The 15,218-nt window shown below is 44.1% G+C and overlaps 1 protein-coding gene across 1 annotated transcript; it reads left to right on the top strand.

The window, feature by feature from the left end:
* Positions 1-439: 439 nt before the first annotated feature.
* BRAT1 (BRCA1 associated ATM activator 1) lies at positions 440-10,000 on the top strand (the record flags this gene model as incomplete). The annotated part of the gene is made up of 13 exons (XM_082006474.1): positions 440-581; positions 894-1,048; positions 2,386-2,533; positions 3,461-3,833; positions 3,927-4,046; positions 5,152-5,243; positions 5,501-5,619; positions 6,150-6,336; positions 6,711-6,784; positions 7,364-7,466; positions 7,748-7,846; positions 8,878-9,056; positions 9,269-10,000. Exons 1-13 carry the CDS (start codon positions 455-457, stop codon positions 9,998-10,000), a joined length of 2,508 nt encoding a protein of 835 aa, XP_081862600.1. The 5' UTR covers positions 440-454.
* Between the last annotated feature and the right edge of the window lie 5,218 nt (positions 10,001-15,218).

Raw genomic sequence — 15,218 nt, 5'->3', positions numbered from 1 at the left:
CGGCGGGCCTCGGCCTCGCTGCGGAGCGCGGGTGCCACCAAGCGGCCCCGAAAGGCAGGAAACCCGGTGGGCTGTGGGGCAGGCCCTGCGCGGGCCGGCTCCTCTCCGCCACCTCGCCAGCAGCTCCGGCCCAGGGACGCAGCGACAACCCCAGGCAGAGCACGGTCCCCTGAGCAGCCTCCCTCCGGACCCACACGGGCACTGCCTCTAGAACAACCGCGGGACCCCCGCCCATACTCCCCCTGCGGCCGACACGGCAGCATCCCACCGGTGGGACATCCTCCCGTCTCACATCCCAGGCCACGCCCCTTGACCTATCCCCCCTTGGCCACGCCCCCACCTTTGCGACACTCGCTTTGCGGCCGGGGCTGGTAACGAGGGTTTCTGCCGGTACACCGCCGCTATGTCCATCTCGAAGTCGTGGTTCATCGCCCGGGCCCGCCGCCGTTTCGCCATGACCCGCGAGTGCTCCCTCCTGCTGCCGCGCGTTTGCGCCGCCCTGGCCGACCCGCGGCAGCCCGGCTCCGACGACACCTGCCTGGAGAAGCTGCTGGACTGGTTCCGGGACCTGGCGAAGTTCGGTGAGTGCCCGCTGCTTGCGGCCTCCCCATGCCCGGGCACGGGCTTGTCCGAGGGGCGGGACGCCTGCAGGCCGGGACCCTGGGAGAAGCCTCACTCAGAGGTGCTGTTCCCTCGGTGTCACCTGAAAACGCTGTTTGGTACTTGAGGCCTGTACCTGAGCTTGGGCTTCAGGTGAACCCAAATTCGTCCCTAACTTACCCGAGGAGTAACACTCGCGTTAGGCAAGCACCTTAGAGTTACGAGTGAGAGCAGAAGTCCTGGCAGTGACCCTCTGTTTTCTGGCCTCTTCTCCGGCAACACCCGGTCGCCAGATCCTACCCTGAAGCTGGTGCAGGACAACCCCTGTCTGACAGAGTTCATCACCTGCGTGCTGGCACTGCCAGAGCCCAACCCGAGCATCCTCTCCTTTACTCTGCGCTTAGCTGGGATACTCGCCGCTTCTGAAAACCGCTTCCAACACCTGCAGGTGAGTAGAATACCCAGGTACCTACTGCCACAGGTCTGTCCCTTCCTTCTATATGGAGGACACCTGAAAAAAAATGTATTCTGCTTCTACAATTTCTAGCTGTTGTGGTTTTAACCCGGCAGGTAACTGAAACAACCACATAGCTATTTGAATCCAGCAGATAGCTAAAACAGCCACACAGCTGTTTGCTCACCCTCCCCCTGTGCAGCGGGATGGGGGAGAGAATCAGGGGAAAAAAGGTAGACTGTGTGGGTTGAGATAAAGACAGTTTAATAGGACAGGAAAAAAAGAATAATGATAATAATAATGATAAAAGAATATACAAGACAAATAACGCAGAGCACAGAGCCGCGGCCCCTCTGCAGGCAACTCCCCCACTTTATATGCTGGGCATGACGTCATATGGTATGGAATATCCCTTTGGCCAGCCTGGGTCAGCTGCCCTGGCTGTGTCCCCTCCCAGCTTCCTGTGCACCCCCTGCCTTCTCGCTAGCAGGCCAGAGCATGGGAAGCTGAAAAGTCCTTGACGGCTTAGCAACAACTAAAAACACCAGTATGTTATAAACATTATTTTCATCCCATATCCAAAACACGGCACTATACCAGCTGTTAGGAAGAAAATTAACTCTATCCCAGCCAAAACCAGGACACTGGCATACATCAAAAAACTCGACAAACAGTGACATGATAATGAAGACCTACAATCATACCATTCATTTTCTGTTCTCATGTAGAGCTGCTGTCTTCCTAGTTCTGTCTTGCCACAGTAGCACTATGAATGCTAATACATAGTGCTTCTCATTTTTGGTTCAAAACAGTATATGAGATAACACAGTCTCATAGCAGTCATTGCAAAATACTGTATCCCTGGACAGATCCTGTTGATGTAAACTGCAATAACAGATGTAGTTTTTCCTCCTTAGAAAGTTGACAGGAAGTCTCTGATTCCCTGCAGAAATGAGGGAGCTTTTTAAAACCCTGCTTTCTACAATAGAATACATTTATAATACAAAACTTAAAACCCAAAAGGCTTTGAGGGAAGAGATGCATACAACTGCATAAAGCATTCTAATGGAACTGATGTATACTAAGTTGTCCCTAGTGTCTTAAAAACAAGCAGTTTTGGTTTTGAACACCTTTATTGCGTAGTCCATGAAAGAGACAGATGTTGAGTTTAAGCACAGGAATCGGAAAATTTTCTATTTTATTGATACTTCTAGCAAGAGGAGGTTTCACTACAGGATTGATACTCTTGACTTGGATGACAGAGCAGCCTCTCCACTCCTCTTGAGCCCCTTTGCTTACTATTCACTCTGTGTGTTCTCCTCTGGCCTCAGCAGGAGAAGCTGTTGGCCAGGCTCTTTGGCAGGGATGGGCCTCTGACGAGCGCAGTGTGGGAAGATGCATCTGTGCGAAGTGGCTGGGTGGAGGGTGTGCACAGCATGATGCATCACCAGCCTGCCCTCCACTTCCTCTGCAATGGTGGTGAGTACTTCTAGGACTGGGAACTCCCCAAATTCTCTGCATCTCTTCCATTCCAGTCTGTTGCTCAGATGTCAAATGAGAGAGACAGGAGTTTTCATTTATTTGGGGTAAAAGTAAGCCATTTGTCAAAAACAGTGAAGTCACTGAAATATGGTGGGTTTTTTGTTAAATTAGTCATGGTTTTTTTTTTATTTAATTTTATTTTTTTTCCCAAACACTGAAGACTGTGCCCTTTTTAGAGGGGAAGAGGGCACATCTTATGAAACACATGATAAAAATAGCTTATTAAAAGCCTTCTGTATTCTTATCTGTAATTCTTACTACAAGGTACATTTCAGCATGATTTTAGTACAGAAAAACTAACCAGGGGCTCATTTATCTCTTAATACTTGCACACATTTGCAGTCCCATTATTGCTTAGCAAGTATGTAAGTCCTGCTGTTTACACCAACTTTAGATCCCATGTACAGAGGGGCCTAAAAGACTGGATTGGTATTAACGTGCAGCATGTGCATGTCCATGTGATGGAAAAGTAGTACTGTTGCTGGCATTCATGTTTTTCCTACTGGTTGTGTCCAGGTTCCTTCCATAAATACACAGTGAGTGTGCTGTCAACTCTCCTAATATTACTAAAGTTATATTGAAGTCCTCTTCTGTTCCTGAGTTATTAAAACACCTGAAGGTCTGAAAACAATTGGACTTTCTTCTTTTGTTTGCTCTTTGTTTACTTCTTTCTTGTTAAGGACTGGATGACTTTGAAATGTCATAGAGACTACAAAATAAAGTATAAAAAACCCTGCCAACACCATTATAAAGCTGTGTGGTACTTGAATTAGAATAATATATGGTTGGAGTGCAACAAGGCTCCACCTCACAATAGGAAGGCTGTTGTTTTTTCCTCCAGTGACTTGTTTTGTTTTCACACAGGAGGCATAGATGTGATCTTCACTCTGCAAGGGGATCCCAGCCTGTTTGTGGCTTCAGCTGCCAGTCAGCTTCTGGTGCACATGCTCACCCTCTCTGTAGAGTCTGAAACGACTAAACCTGGCAGTACAAAGGACTGTGACTGGCCAGCGTGTGCCCAAATGATTATAAAGCATATAGAAGACTCCCTTCAGTCCAGCTCTGCCTCTCACATCGAGCAGTCATTAAAACTGTTAACTAGCTTGTTTGGCAGTTGTCGTGCTACGTGGACTGAAGTACTTTGGTTAGGCATAACAAAGCAAATAGAATCCTTTTTGACGGAAGAGACTGTTCAAGCAGAGCACATGCTGGCGAATCTTTTGCTTAACATGGCATGGTAAAGATCTTCTGGGACCTTGGATCCAGTGATGAAATATATCTGTTTTCCACCATCTAACAGGACATATTACTTACACTTCTTTCTTCTCAGGTCCCCTGTGTTTTGTGACAGTGAAGGCAGTTTTTGGACATTAGTGACTTCTGCTCTGGAACACTTAACCCCAGTACAAGTGGGTCCTTTGGCAGTGGGAATTCTGAGGCTCTACAAATGGTAGGACTTACTGCCGTAAAATTTTTGCACTCTGCAAATGTTTCTGTACTAGTATCTCAGGTGTCTTTCCAAGAACTGTTTTTTTCCTCACTGCGTTTTCCACTACATTCCTTAATATGTAAGACTGGTTGGCAAGAACCATACAGTTTCAAAGAGAGAGAGCTGAAAGGAGCCAATATCATGTTTTAGGTGTATACACTTGCATCTTATGTACAGCCAGCCAGTTTCACGAGGAAGCAATAAATTTCTTTAATTTTATACTGCTAAGGTTGATTAAGATGAATACAGTCTGACTGCTTGTCAAATCCAATAGTCTCTGTTCAGTTTCCTCTTTCACAAAAACACTGACTAGTGTAAGAGCTTTCACTGCTGTCCAGCAGAAGTGTGCATCTGGAGACTGTCAATAGTTGTAGAATAAGTTAGCTCAGAAGGAACCTGTAGAGGTGATACAATTCAACCTCTTGCTCAGTGCAGGGCTAACTTCAAAGATAGATCAGGTTGCTCAAGGCCTTCACCATTCAAGTTTCAAATATCTCCAATGGTGAGGTTTCCACAGCTTCTTTAGGCAATCTATTCTAGTGCTTAACCACTTTCATTTCACAATGAAAATTATTTTCTGTATATTCAGTTGGAATCTACCCTGTTCCAAATTAAGATTCTTGTCTTGTGCACCTCTGAGAAGTCTGCCTGCATCTTCTCCATAATTGCCCTTTAGGTAGTGAAAAAGCACGAAGAAATCATCAGATGTTAAATGAATACAGCACATATGAATACTGATTTACAGGCTAAGTAACACCTGTGTCTTAAGATATAAGGACACTATTTTGTTGACAAGAAATGCCTCTCTCTACACTCCCTTCTTACACAGAATCCCACTCTATTTGCATAGCTTGATAAGGCTGCTTATAAATTCCAGAGCCATTTCTCTTCTCCTTCCAGTTAGCCAGGGGAGCTTGAAAGAAGGCTTGAATTGTGATAGTACTGTCATTGCTGGCTTGTTTAAAATCCTGCATGAAAAAAATGATTCTGCTCAGCATTTGGGGGCAGATGTTTGGGAGGGAATTTAAGTGTTCTTGTTTTGGTAACTGCTGTTTCCTCCTTGAAGCCCACAAGATGTGAGGATTCAGGCACTGACTGTTCTACTTCAGCCAATGGACTGTATTTTGAGAGCAGCCTCCCAGCCTCTGGAATATGCAGGTACAGCTGTGATAGAAAAATTAGAGGCTAGTCTGCTTGCCAGTGTTTTAAATGTCTGGTGCAGACAAAACTGGAGGAAGAAGAGTAGAAGAAGTCAAGAACAGTAGCAGTGTTTGTGGTGAAGTGCAGCATCCTGCTGTCAGTTGCGTTTGAAAGGATATTCATACTGCATCACCTGAAAATCTTGATCAACTTTAAAAACCACAGTCCTTTGTACTCACTAACAACCTAAGCTCTTCCCTCCTTTGGTTCTCTAGGTTTGCTGGATGAGTCTGTTAGTGATCCCGCCACTGTTGAAAGTCTTCTGTCCTCCAAGTCATCTTGTGTTAGTCTTCTGTGTCAGACCCTTGCTCATCTGGAGGAGCTGCTGTCTCTGGTAACGTTCAGGGAAGGAAAAAAGCCTGGGGATCAAACTGGTCCTTGAAAGACAGCGTTAAGACTGTTTGCAAACTTTTGCAATAGAGCTTAACAGAACATGGAGGGGAGTTGACAGTGAAGACTTTCATAAATCAAAGAAATCTAGCACAGTAGACTCCAAACAGGAAGACAGAGGAATAGTGAGGCTTGTAAAGAGGCACTGCACTTAATTTTAAATCCATCTTCACAAGCTTTATTACCATACCTTACTACTTCTGCAATTATTGATCCAGTGAAAAAACAAATTGAACTGCTTTCCCAAGCAGTGAGAAGAATCTCCTTCCATCTGTGCAATAGTTCTTGGGAGAGATGAAGATAATTTGTTTGTAGTTATTATGAAGATAATTTGTTTGTAGTTATTAGCATTATGGTACCTTAAGAACATGCTAGATATCGCAATTTTTGCTGCCTCTTGACCAAAAACTCCTGCTCTGTATGCACGCTTGAGACTTTTGCGGGAAACTTTTTTTCTTTCTCCCATTCCACTAGATTCGTTTGCCAGTGGATTTGCCCTATACATCTTTGCTATGCTCTCTCATGACAATATTACAATTCTGCAATGGCTTCCTGAGTCCAGCTTCTCCTCTGGGAAGGACAATAAGCAGAATCTTGATCAATTGCTTCAGAGTACAAAGGTCAGCTCTTGATGTCCTAGCAGCACTCTCGGAGCAAAAAGGTGAGTTAATCTTTGCAGTTTAATTTTTCTTAAATTTTGGAAATACTTGACTAGTCTGTAGTTGCAGAATTTTTCGTTCCCCTTCAGTAATCTTTTTGTATGAAGACTACCACTTCCATTTCTGAAAATAGTTCATTTTTTTCCAATTCTTCCTACTGTCTTGGCTGACCTTACTTTCTGTTGATGAGCTAGGGCAGGTAATGCTGTAATTAAGAAGATTTTAGTGGCTGTGAGAAATTGGATGTTTCTCCTTTACTCTGAGGACTGTACTTGCTTTTTTCCCAAAACAGTTTTATAATCCTGTGTCTGTCTGTTTCAGCAGTTGAACTGTGATTCAGCTGCTCCTTCTCTCACTATTGGTCTCTGTGTTTCAGGCTGTGACACGCTCATAGGAAGTCTATTTGATGTCCTTCTGGCATACCTGGAGAGTCCGAACACCAACCCTACTGTGAGTATAGAACTAAGGAGAGACCCAAGTTTATTAGCTTGCCCCAGTGGGATGTAGTTCTCAGAAATTGTCTGACAATAGTTGTTTTTCAGCACAGTTTGTATTAGAATATATAGGAGAACTTGTCTCTGTTCTGGGTGGCTTGCAGGAAATAGCTAAAATCCTTATGAGCGAATAACTGACCAATGCGTGGAGTGTTCTTGAAAAGACAGGAGCCATCACGTCTAAGAGTCGTGCCAACATACTCAACTTGACGTGGCCCTTAAGTATTGAATTCTTTGCATTAAGGGGTTTTCTTTTCTTGCTTTCTTTTGTTTGAATGACTCTGACAACTGCCAAACAAAAGCTGGAGATACTAGAACATATTAATACTAAGCTGAGAACAGGCATTTTCTAGGTGTTTGTTAGAAATACTATATCAGCGCCATTTATTTGTGGCTTGCTTCTTAGTAAGAAAGCATATGTACTTGTTTACGCTGAGAATTTCCGTGTAGGTTTGAGGCTAAAACAAATTTTATCTAGCATAAAGGCACAATGCCTCCTCCTGCAGTAAAGTAAGTCTGCTTTATATTGCTTCAGGTTCTAAAGAAGACATTTCAAGCTACATCCAAGTGGTTGGTACGCTTGCAGGAACTGTCCTGCTCCAACAGTCAGTGGCAACAAATGGAGAAGATTTTGGAAGGTAATGAAGCTATTCAAGTTGGGACAAACAGCAGCTAGTGGCATATATGAAATCTGCTCTTGCCTACCTTTCAGGCTCAAACCACTTAGGATTCATTTGTTCACAATTATGTTGAATTTAGGTTTAGCTGCCCAAATAGTGCTTTGAAGAACTCTGAGAAGCACGCAGCAGCAGCAAAAGGGATTCCATCAGATAAAATGATACAGAGGTTGTACAGTGATTGCTTCAGTAAGGCTTGTTGCCTTTTGTGTCCATTCAAGCTTGTCACTGGGCTTTTACAGATGTGTTTCTGCTGCTGCAGAAGCGTTTGTGCAGTCCTTGCTGGGAAGTAAGAGATTCTTCTCTGGAGTTCCTCACTGTCCTCATTAAATGCTTGAGAGGTAGGTACAGAGGTTTAACAGTTCAGATTGGAGGAGTATTTCTTTTAGTGTTATGAAAGTCAGTCAGGCTGGTGAACATCTGCTGACCTGTAACTGGAGGGCTATGAAAAGAAAGAAGTGTCAAGATTTTTACTCTTAGGTCATGATCAAAATCTGACAGAGAGATTAATAAACTTACCCTACTTTTCTGTTGAACTCAGATCGCTGTGCCTTTCTTAATTGCAGTTTTGGTGAGTTAAACTGAGGGGTGTTGAGACAGTCACGTATGTTGAGACATGTATGTCAAGGCAGGTGACAACACTTAATGGCAGATAATACTTTCCCTTTTTTCACTTTGCTCTGCAGTGGAGTCTGTCTGGTTTCACTCAGCAAGCTGGGGGCTGGGATTTAGGAGGCTAAAAGCCTAGGTGTGCTTTGCATGCTGTGGATTAATTACTGATTTTCCACTTATAGCTCGGGTTTTGCAGCAGGTAGCACTAAGGCAATGTTAATTCTCCTACAGTAGCTCTGCAATACTAGATGAGTGGGATGTTGTAGAGTACTGTTGTCCCCAAGTCACAAAGGAAGTATCCAGAACACTCAGCTGCATTAGCAGTTTACCCTGCAGCCCCTCTCTGTGCTGCAGTTGCATTGTTTTTCTTTGCCATATGCCTTGACAGCAAGAAAGGAAGGCTATTTTTTCGTCTTTGAAGCAAAGGCGTAAGTTTGATGAGGCTGAAACCATGTCCCCGCTTGCCTGGAGGAAGTTTTTTCTTGCCACTGGAACATCTGTAAACGGGTTTTTCCAACTTCCAGTGTCTAGCAGGGCTTGACTGAAAGTCACCAAACTGCTGGAAAACAGGGAGCCTGACACAGAGCATCTGTGCTCTTGTGAGCCGCTGCCTGGTCTCTGCAGTGGCTCAGCTCACTGGCAGCTGTCCCTACAGTCAGTGGGCATCCTTGTATGACGCAAAGAACTGTTTGCATTGGAAACAGCTTCATGCTCTGAGAGACTAAAGCCTTACTTCTTTGGATTGCTGTCTTGTTTACAGACCAGGATGAGTTCAGGCAGTCTCTCCTGTCTTCAGAGGTGCCGAGGCTTACAGAAAATCTTCTTGAGGATCCAGAAAGCTATGTGCGAGCTAGTGCTGTGACTGCTGTGGGACACTTGGCCTTCATTACCTACTTTGCTCCAGAGTCACCTGTCACAGGGAATCAGTATAATAAAGAGGTATGATGACTGTGTAGCCCACTGCAGAATCAAGCAGAACTACACATCAGTTTACTGCAGTACTACTTACAACTTTCTTCACGAGTTATCCACAGTCTCATGCAGGCAGATTTCACCACCAGTAATGAAAGGACTAGATTTCCTTCTGCTGTTCTTGTTTCTTTGCATGTTCCTCCCCTCGTTGTGATTTCTCTTTGTCTTTTTACATTCAGAACACTGTAGCAAAGCTTCAAGAAATCTTGTCAATGGACCCAGAGGGCTTTCCTAGGAGGGCTGTGATCAGCGTCTTCACCAAGTGGCTGAGACAAGGCTGCACAGGTCAGCTGGAAGATACAGAGCAGTTTGTCTCTAGAGTGATCCAAACTGTGGAGCATGACTTAGACTGGGAAGTCAGACTTGGTGGTTTGGAACTGGTTGAAATTTTCTGTAGTCAGACAATTTGCCAACTTGGCCTTCCTAAATGCCCATACGTTCCTGTCTTATCTGCAGTCACTAGTTCCAGTCATCGGAATGAGTCACTGCAGGTATTTTGCCGAACAAAACTGTTGAGCTTTTTATTTCGGTCTTTGTGTGACTGTGACAAACCAGTAGGTCAGAGAGCCTGTGATATACTGCTTGGCTTAAGAGGTAATTTCTATCCAGTTAGTACCCTGAAGGATTCACAAGTGACTGGAGATTCACCTGCAGGACATGGCATTGCCTGGTTACAAAGGACACTAAGGCAGGGTTCTCTGGCCCAGAACTTCCCCACAGATGATGGTGATGGGGTGGATTTTCAAGATCCAGAGAGCATGATGCTAGCTTTGGGTACAATAGACTTAGAAGAGCTACATGATGAGCTAAATAAAAGTAGTGACCATGTGGAGAAAAGCCCTCAGTCCCTCTTACAAGACATCCTTGCTACTGTGGGGACCATAGAGGAAAATGAAGCTGACTGTTACTGAAGACCTCTTTTGCTCTGAGAATGCAGTGCATAGGCAGTTTTCTTCTGGGGGAGAATGTTTTGCTACCAGTCACGAAGTCCTTCTGTTGAGAGAGGATAAAAAGAAGTGTTATGCTGAACAGAGAAAAGGATGGTCTTGTTAGCTGTTAAGTGGGTTGGTTAGAAAATCTTTAATACTGATTAATTTTTTGTTAAAGTGTAGTCTCCAATAAACTCTGATTTGTTTTTCAAAGTAACACATTAAGAAATGCATTTGTTCTTAAGTCCTGTGTCTTCTAAGAAAGCACCAGACCGTGCCTACATAAGGAAACATTTTTAAAGAACAAAACAGTGACTGAAAACAAGTTGTTGCATGCTCCTTTTAGAGCCAGAGTAACTAGAACTGATGAAGACTGGTTTTAAGGGACACTTGTTTTGACCTTCTCTGTATCTCCATTCTAAAAACAGAGTTCTCAAGATCCCTGTTGCATTTTGAGGTCTAGAGCAGAAGGTGGCATTTAAGGAGTCAAAAGCTGTTTATCCTTAACATTACAAACTTTTTTCTATAGAAAACATACTTGTTTGATCTCAGCAGTGACATGAAAAGGCTGACTTTGTTTTTAATTGAAGCCAGAAGCAAGTCCATTTTGCTGAATTTTTCCAAGGCTCCTATTTTCTATTCCTAACGAACGGGAATAGCTTCTATAGCTAGTAAAAGAAACTGACACCTGCAGCTTTTTCATGATAAAAATAGATCTGTGCTTAGCTTTGGTAAATAATTAAAAAACAACAGCCATAGTGTAAATGGTAACACTGTTTTCTGAGAAAAAATTGCCTTTTTTTTTTTAACAACTTGGGGAAGACTGTATTTTGCAGCTTACTCCAATGTCCTGCCACATGCTAAGAAACTTTCTGAAACCTAGGAAACAAAGAAGTACCTTTACCAAGGTAGGTCAAGCCATGATGTATTCCTTTCCAGTGCTGTTACTTACCATCCTTTATCCTCCAGCAGCCTATGTAGAGGCAGGAACACAACACTCATTTTAGGGTCATGGAGGCTAAATCATCTAATGCAGTGGAAGAACTTCTACAATCTCCTCCTTCAATATTATGCCTGCAACAGTACAATCAGGGGGGATGTAGTTTGAATTTCTTGCTGCTGAGGCTGAAAGTTTACTCTATGCCTTTTAATGAAGTCAGCACACTTAACTTACCGCTTTGTGCACAGCTTTATGTATGGCAGAGCCCTCGGGTGTTGTACCAGCAGCTGTTACTAAGAAAGCAGCTCTGCTGCCGATACACAATTCTACCTGAGCAGTGTCTACACCTGGAAAAAAAAAGGTACTAAAAATCAGGCCTTTTCCTGCTGCTGCATTGGTCTCAGAAATTCAAAGGGTTAGTGAGAGAGGAGATTTGCTTTTGAAGTAGTGTGGATTGTTTGTGGAGTTTTAGCAATCCTGTCTGGTGAAGGGATTACAGTTCCAAAACTAGTGTTACATGTTCACAGTAGGTCATACATGCTCCACGAAAGGAGACAGCAGGTCCCGTTCAGCACTAGAATTCTTGTGATTTCAGGATTGTGCAGTTCAGGAGACTCCAAGGAATTATTCAAATATCAGCAAATTGAAAAAGTGACTTGATACAGAACAGAAACTCCACTGCTTATTACCAAGGTCTCTTGACTCCCAGACCTATTAATTTTTAATGGCACTTTTTTCTTTTTATATCAGCTGGGCTGATTTGTTAAGTTTATACCATTTGCCTAATTGCAGTCCAAAGTCTTGTTTATATATGGGATGCTTGTACACAAAAACCCCAATGTACAACGAACTGGGAGGGCTCCTTATCTTTAGAAGGGGAATTAAGGACTCCTTTCATCTTTCATTAAAAACAGGTCTCCACCTCCAGCAATTAGGTGACTCAGTGCTGATATTGTACTTCTCTCTTCTGAGCTCACTACATCGCCTTACTTTGTTCTCTCTGCTGCTCTAGTTACAATAAGAGACTCTTATTAACACAGATTCTTGGACTGACATCTTGCACCTGATAATTGGGAGCAACATGAAGAGTTGTGAACATCTGAGCAGCATGAGGAACAGAGAGATTATGGGAGATGAAAGCAAAAGAAAAATCTCATGTTTCTTTCCATAGAAAGTGATGGCAGTGGGTCTCGCGAGATGAAAATTTAGCTACTGAATTAGTAAACACCCACCAACAACTACTCATGTGAATCATCCATCATGCTGGGAAGCCATACCTTCTATAGGATGCCCATCTTTGCACACTGTTAAGAACTCGCATGCAGGCTCTACCCCACTTACACTACTAACTCATTTCCAACCCACTTCTTACCTACCAAAGCTTTTTTTGCACCTCCACAAGATCCTATCCCAGCCACACAGCTTTCTTCTGAGTTAAGAATTTATACCACATGGTATGTCTTGCCAAGGCACTGCAGTTGTGGTGGACCTAGGGAGAGGGTTTAACTCTCAAGGAGACAGTCCGAGAAGCAGACTCATTACCCCCACATGCATATAAGCACTTCAACATGTGCTATTGCTACTTACCACTTCACAACGTGACAACAGTGGTCCCTCCAGAAACTGTACACACCCAGCTTGCTCCTGTCACCTGCTGAGGACTCCAATAACATAGAGAAGGAGGTGGGCTGCCTGGCCTTCTGTTATGGACACAGGAGAAAGTTCAAGGCTCTTTTTGGGATGCAATTCTGCGGAGACCGCTGCGTTCACACTGTCAGCACTGCAGCTGTGTACAGTTCCTGCAGGAGGCAGGCACCACCGAGAGTTTTTCCAACACACACACACTCTACAGCCGATTCAGCAAAGGCTGTGGCCAGACATGGGCCTCGTTTCATGCAAGAAGCACCAAGGCGCAGGACTGTCCTTGGCTTTAATGCGGGCTGTGGATAGCAGGCAGTAGCAATACAAGTGGTATCAACACAGAACATGACAAATTAGAAAAATGTATGCCTGCAATGGCTGGTACTGTGAAAGAAGAAGATTCCAAAGCTCATTTCAGCTCTTTATTTGCACAGGGGCAATGCAAGTTCTGTTGCCTGGTCTGTGTGCAGGTATGAAATTCCTAGAGTTGCTTTCAACACATTTCAGCGAAGCTCTGAGGAAAGGATTTCTCCTTTAACTGCTCAGACTCAAACGCAGGAGAGAATAAGCGTCTTTGGCTCAGCCCTACACTAGTAACAGCTCTATAAAAGCTGCCAAAAGAATGGCTGTTAATTTTCTGTTTTAATACACTGGACATTTAAAATTGAAAGATTATTCTTTGCCTAATTATACTATTGCACAGCTTAGTCAAAAATGGGCCATAAATGTCTAAGGCTGTTTCTTTAGCTTAGATATATGTGATCTGTGATTACAGATCAACTCATGCATATCTTTGCAATTTCTTTTGTCCACCTCTAATAAAATTTGCTCTACCTTTCAATACACGTTCATCAAGGCTTCTAAAACCCACCACGTGTTAAAGAGGAAACTCATCAACCAGCTTCACTGAGAAGTTCTCAGCAATTTACAATGGAAAAATATATCAGTAGCAACACCTCTGTTCATGCGTCATTTGCCTTTAGAGCAGCAGTTTCTGTCTCCTGCTGAGAAATAAAGCACCACTTACCACAGCCAGACCTCAGCCTGCATCAGACGCGCTCCTCCACAGACAGGACAGGTCTTGCCTATAAACCTTCCACGCCAGCACACAGAGAAATGGAAGGACTTACCCTCAAAAGAAGAAGGGTGTCTGTCTGAACAAGGTGGAACAAAGCTGGTGATGTACAGCTGTAATGAAAGCACTCGGGGCTCTGCAAACACACGTCATGGATATGCTCGTAACTTGTCCCCAGATGGAAGGGGAAATGAGCAGTCTGCATCGAGTCTCTGCAATACCACAAGTGCAATTACACAACTGTCTCAGTGAAAGCAAAATGAAACTAAAGAAAACAGTTTTTCTATCTGCAATACCGATACCATGTCTCTGCTTAGAGCACAGCAGCTTAATGTGTTGAAGGGCTGTATATACCATAAACATAGAACAAGGCTGCAAAGATGCCTTTCACATGGCTGCCTCCAAACCAACCCATCCAAACCAAGTTACTCCCCAGCTCGTTTTGCAGTTGCCCAGTTGTTAAACTCCATGCAAGGGCAGGAACATGCTATCTGGGACCAGGAGTGCACCCACTCCTTTGAGGACACTGCCTGATTAGACCAGATCAGGTATAAAGTGAAGCCACAACCTTAAACAGCTCCTATAGGGCATTAGGGCTTGAACCATGGTAGGACTGCCCCTTTTCACTCCTTCTCAGTGCAAGATAGGTGGGAATTACCCTTAAGAGATAGATATACTTTCAGATCTTCAGTTCTCCCATTTCATTACCTCTTGGTCTTCATATTTCCAGTCTCTATTCACCCCATCTTCCCTGAGCTTTCAGGCTGGCTCAGTAGAAGGGAGCTTGTGCGGCTGTGCATAGGGACCTCAAGGCTTGCCTCAGCTGGTCCCTCACCACCACCCCCGTGCTCAGGGGGGTGATGTTGCAGCCACACTCCGAGCTTTGGCCTTGGACCAGCTTCTGGGCTGGGCTGTGACCAGCACGAAGGAGCTGCACAGCCTGGTCTGGCAGATGGTGAATCCAAGCTGTACATCTTGAAACACAACTTGACCCAGCCAAACCAGTTCCAAAATAAACCCTTATTAAGCTGTGTTACTCGATTTAGCCCTTATATAGGCTGGGCAGGAGCACAGGTGAGCCCTGGAGCCCATCGCTCTCACAAACACCCTTGATGGGACTGATCTCATGATTACAACTCTCATTATGTGCCAACAGCAAAAAGCTGCAGTTAAAACACAAATGGCAATGGTTGCTAAGTGACGGCATCCATACAGGCTTCTCACAGCCGTGACACCAACAGCTGTGGCTGCACGGCAATCCCATCTTGTCCATGTAATTGAGGATAAAAATGTTGTTTTCATTACCATCTAGTAATCTTAACTTTGACCTGTCAGAATATTTTATGCTTTAGGTTTTGATGAAGAGCTCCATGAAAACAAAGCTAAAGCCTCCACTGAAACCGGTGGAAGTGAGTTTGATTCAAAGTATCTTTAATATTGCATGCTCTTTCAATGAATTTTCTTCCCAGTGAACTAGTGCAAAAGACAACACGACTCTCTTGCCTAAATGGTCCATTTCTGAAAAACAATGAGCTACATGACAG

The sequence above is a fragment of the Phaethon aethereus genome (assembly GCF_964289735.1).
Source record: "Phaethon aethereus genome assembly, chromosome: 15".
In the NCBI taxonomy this organism is placed as follows: domain Eukaryota; kingdom Metazoa; phylum Chordata; class Aves; order Phaethontiformes; family Phaethontidae; genus Phaethon; species Phaethon aethereus.
The sequence above is the reverse complement of the archived record's forward strand: the minus strand, read 5'-3'. Positions and strand labels throughout refer to the sequence as shown.